Source organism: Corvus brachyrhynchos, unplaced genomic scaffold, assembly GCF_000691975.1.
Source record: "Corvus brachyrhynchos isolate BGI_N302 unplaced genomic scaffold, ASM69197v1 scaffold527, whole genome shotgun sequence".
NCBI lineage: Eukaryota > Metazoa > Chordata > Aves > Passeriformes > Corvidae > Corvus > Corvus brachyrhynchos.
The window spans coordinates 50721-54907 of NW_008239051.1; the positions used below are offsets into that span (position 1 = coordinate 50721).

The 4187-nt window shown below is 64.3% G+C and overlaps 1 protein-coding gene across 1 annotated transcript in view; it reads left to right on the plus strand.

The window, feature by feature from the left end:
• Positions 1 to 6: 6 nt before the first annotated feature.
• The window catches only part of LOC103619027 (venom factor), a 29056-nt gene continuing 24875 nt past the window's right edge, over positions 7 to 4187 (plus strand). Inside the window, 7 exon segments of the mRNA XM_017739067.1 lie at positions 7 to 145; positions 1691 to 1850; positions 2481 to 2551; positions 2643 to 2737; positions 2823 to 2905; positions 2985 to 3075; positions 3487 to 3589. Coding sequence (XP_017594556.1) covers positions 50 to 145; positions 1691 to 1850; positions 2481 to 2551; positions 2643 to 2737; positions 2823 to 2905; positions 2985 to 3075; positions 3487 to 3589 — 699 coding nt within the window. The 5' untranslated portion in view covers positions 7 to 49.

The window sequence follows — 4187 nt, forward strand, 5'->3', positions numbered from 1 at the left end:
CGGGGTGCTGGAGGCCCCTGGACTGACCACGGCCACCGAGGCCTCGCTCATGGTCCAGGACTTCCCTCAGAAGCGCCAGGTCCTGTTCCAGGTCCGGGTGCCCCTGAGCCCGGCCGAGGGCATGATGGCCACTGCCACCATCAAGGTACAGTGTCCCCACCCCGCCGGGTCACTGCCACCACCCCGCGGTCACTGCCCCGGGTCATTGTCCCAGCGGTCACTGCCCGGGAGGGGAAACTGGGGCTGAACCCTGAACCTGGGGTGGAGAATGTCCAGGGGGTGGGGGACATGGGGGGATGGTCACTCCTGCGGTCCATGGGTCCGGTCACTCCTGGGGTCCATGGGGATGGTCACACCATGTCAAGGGGGATGGTCACTCCTGGGGTCCTTGGGGATGGTCATTCCTGGAGTCCATAGGGGTGGTCACTCCTGGGGTCCCTTGGGGTGGTCACCCCTGGGGTCACACCATGTCAAGGGGGGTGGTCACTCCTGCAGTCCTTGGGGATGGTCACTCCTGGGGTCCATGGGGATGGTCACACGATGTCAAGGAGGGTGGTCACTCCTGCGGTCCTTGGGGGTGGTCACCCCTGGGGTCCATGGGGTGGTCACTCTTGGAGTCCTTGGGGGTGGTCACACCACATCAAGAGGGGTGGTCACTCCTGGGGTCCTTGGGGGTAGTCACCCCCTGGGTCCATGGGGACGGTCACACCATGTCAAGGAGGGTGGTGACCCCTGGGGTTCTTGGGGATGGTCACTCCTGGGGGCCTTGGGGATGGTCACTCCTGGGGTCCATGGGGATGATCACATCATGTCAAGGGGGATGGTCACTCCTGGGGTCCTTGAGGGTGGTCACTCCTGGGGTCCATAGGGGTGGTCACTCCTGGGGTCCATGGGGATGGTCACACCACGTCAAGGGGGGTGGTCACCCCTGGGGTTCTTGGGGATGGTCACTCCTGGGGTCCATGCGGACAATCACATCATGTCAAGGGAGATGGTCACCCCTGGGGTCCTTGGGAGGTGGTCACCCCTGGGGGTCTTGGGGATGGTCACCCCTGAGGTCCATGGGGACGGTCACACCATGTTAAGAGGGGTGGTCACTCCTGGGGTCCTTGGGGGTAGTCACCCCCTGGGTCCATGGGGACGGTCACACCACATCAAGGGGGGTGGTCACTCCTGGGGTCCTTGGAGGTGGTCACACCATTTTGAGGGTGGTGATCACCCCCTGGGTCCATGGGGGCAGTCACACCATGTCAAGAGGGGTGGTCACTCCTGGGCTCCTTGGGGATGGTCAGACCTGGTGTCCGGGGGATGGTCGCCTCTGGATCTTTGTGGACAGTGGCCCTGGGTGTCCTTGGGGATGGTGACCCTGGAGTCCTTGGGGACTGTCCCCAGCGTCCTCAGCCCTGGGCACAGCTGTCACCTGGTGTCCCCTGTCCCTGTGGTGCTGCTGCCACCCAGTGTCTCCTGTCCCTGTGGCACAGATGTCACCTGGTGTCCCCTGTCCTGTCCTTGTGGCATGGGTGTCACCCAATGTCCCCTGTCCTTGTGGTGTGGACCTGGTGTTCCCTGTCCCCATTGGTATCACCAATGTCCCCTGTCCCCGTGGATGTCCCCAACATCCCCTGTCCCCGCAGGTGTCCCCAGTGTCCCCAGTCCCCGTGAATGTCCCCAACGTCCCCTGTCCCCGCAGGTGTCGGCCAAGGCGCTGCCGCAGGCGCAGGGGAAGCAGTTTGTGACGGTGACAGCGCGGGTGGGCACGGTGACACTGGACAAGGTGCTGCTGGTGTCCCTGCAGAGCGGCCACATCTTCGTGCAGACCGACAAACCCATCTACACCCCCGGGGCCACCGGTGAGCCACAGGGGACACCTGAGGACACCTCGGGAGGATGGGGACACTGTGGGGGGCTGGGGACATCCCCCTGTCACACCTCGGAGGGGGCTGGGGACACTTCAGGGGGCTGGGGACACTGTGGGGGGCTGGGGACATCTCCCTGTCACACCTCGGAGGGGGCTGGGGACACTTCAGGGGGTGAGGACATTGCAGGGGGTTGGGGACACCTTGGAGTGCCGGTGTCACCAGGACCCCAGCACCCATTTGGGGACCTCCCCATGATGTCCCCAGGGGGACCCACTGTCCCCATCCTGTCACCACCCACCTTGTCCCCCGTGTCCCCTCCCATTGCCGAGTGTCCCCTCACTGTCCCCTCTCCCCTTGTCCCCTCTCACCTTGTCCCTTGTGTCCCCTCCCAGTCCCCCATGTCCACTCCCAGTGCTGGATATCCCCATCCTTGTGGTCACTTTGTCCCCCGTGTCCCCTCCCTGTCCTCTGTGTCCCCTCATGGTCCCCATTCACCTTGTCCCCCTGTGTCGCGTCCCAATGCTGGGTGTCCCCACCTTGTCCCCTGTGTCCCCTCCCAGTCCCCCGTGTCCCCACCCTGTCCTCATCCCCTCTCACCTTGTCCCTTTTGTCCCCTCCCAGTCCTCTGCCGCCTCTTCACCGTGGACCACCTCATGAAGCCGGTGGCCAAGACGGTCATCGTGGAGGTCAAGGTGGGTGCCCGTGGGTGACCCAGGGGTGACGCAGGGGGGGTAACACGGTGCCACCTGCGCCATCGTCCCCACCCTCCGCGTGTCCCCTCAGACGCCCGACAACGTCATCATCAAACAAGTCCCGGTGTCTTCCCCGATGAAAACCGGGATCATGTCCCTCAACCACAACCTTCCTGAGGTCGTCAGGTGGGTGTCACCTCCCTCCGCGGTGGCCCGGGGACATCCCTGGTGCTGTCCCCTCACTGTCCCCTCACTGTCTCCTCTCTTCCAGCCTGGGCATGTGGACGATTTCGGCCAAATTCGAGGATTCTCCGGATCAGGTTTTCAGCACCCAATTCGAGGTCAAGGAATACGGTGGGTGCAGGGTGGGGGCAGGGGGGACCCTGGGGACTGTCCCCAAGGGGCGCCGGTGTCACCGATGTCATCCCTGCAGTGCTGCCGAGCTTTGAGGTGTCCCTGGAGCCCGAGGAGAAGTTCCTGTACATCGACCGCCAGCAGGATTTCCGGGTGTCCATCCTGGCCAGGTGACCCCAAGACCATCCCCTCTGGGGTCACACCCATGTGGGGATGGGGTGGGGGGACAGGGGACAGCTCTGCTCTGCTGCTGTCCACGGGGACAGGGTGGCGGGTGAGGGGGACACAGGGTGACGTGGTGGAGGTGGTGGGACATGATGGGATGGTGTGGGACACGGGATGGCAGGATGGGGACATGGGACAATGGGGTGACAGCTCAGTGCGGGGCTGAGGTTGGCAGTGGGGACGCAGGGACGCAGTGACGTTGGTGGTGGCAGTGGCAGGGATGGGATGACAAGGATTGGTAGGATGGGGACATGGGACAATAGGGTGACAGCGTGGTGTGGGGACAGGGGTGGCAGTACAGGGAGGTGCTGGGGACATGGTGGCACGGTCACACGGTCACACGGTGCTGTCCCCAGGTACCTGTATGGGAAGCGCGTGGAGGGGACGGCCTTTGTCCTCTTCGGGGTCATGGTGGACGACGAGAGGAAGAGCATCCCCCAGTCCCTGCGGCGCGTGGCGGTGAGCCTGGCACTGTCCCCCGCCCTGTCCCCAACCCTGCCACTGTCCCCGTCCCTGTCCTGGTGAGCCTCCCATTGTCCCTGTCCCCAACCTTTTCCCCATCAGTGTCCTTTTCCCTGTCCCTGTCCCCATCCCTGTCACAGGCTGAGCTCTCCTGTCCCCATCCTCTGTCCCCATTTCCATGCCCTGTCCCATCCCTGTCCCATCCCTGAGCTCTGCCATCGCCTGTCCCCACCCTTGTCCCCATTCTCATCCCTGTCCCATCCCTGAGCTCTGCCATCATGCCACCCTTGTCCCCATTCTCATCCCTGTCCCAGCCCTGTCCCTCGTGGCCACAGGTGCAGGATGGGGACACTGAGGCCGTGCTGTCCCCCTGCTGTCCCCCTGCTGTGGCCATCCCTGTCCCAACCCTGTCCCCAGGTCCAGGATGGTGACACCGAAGCTGTGCTGTCCCCCTGCTGTCCCAACCCTGTCCCCAGGTCCAGGACGGTGACATCGAGGCCGTGCTGTCCCCCTGCTGTCCCCATCCCTGTCCCAACCCTGTCCCCAGGTCCAGGATGGTGACATCAAGGCCGTGCTGTCCCCCTGCTGTCCCCAT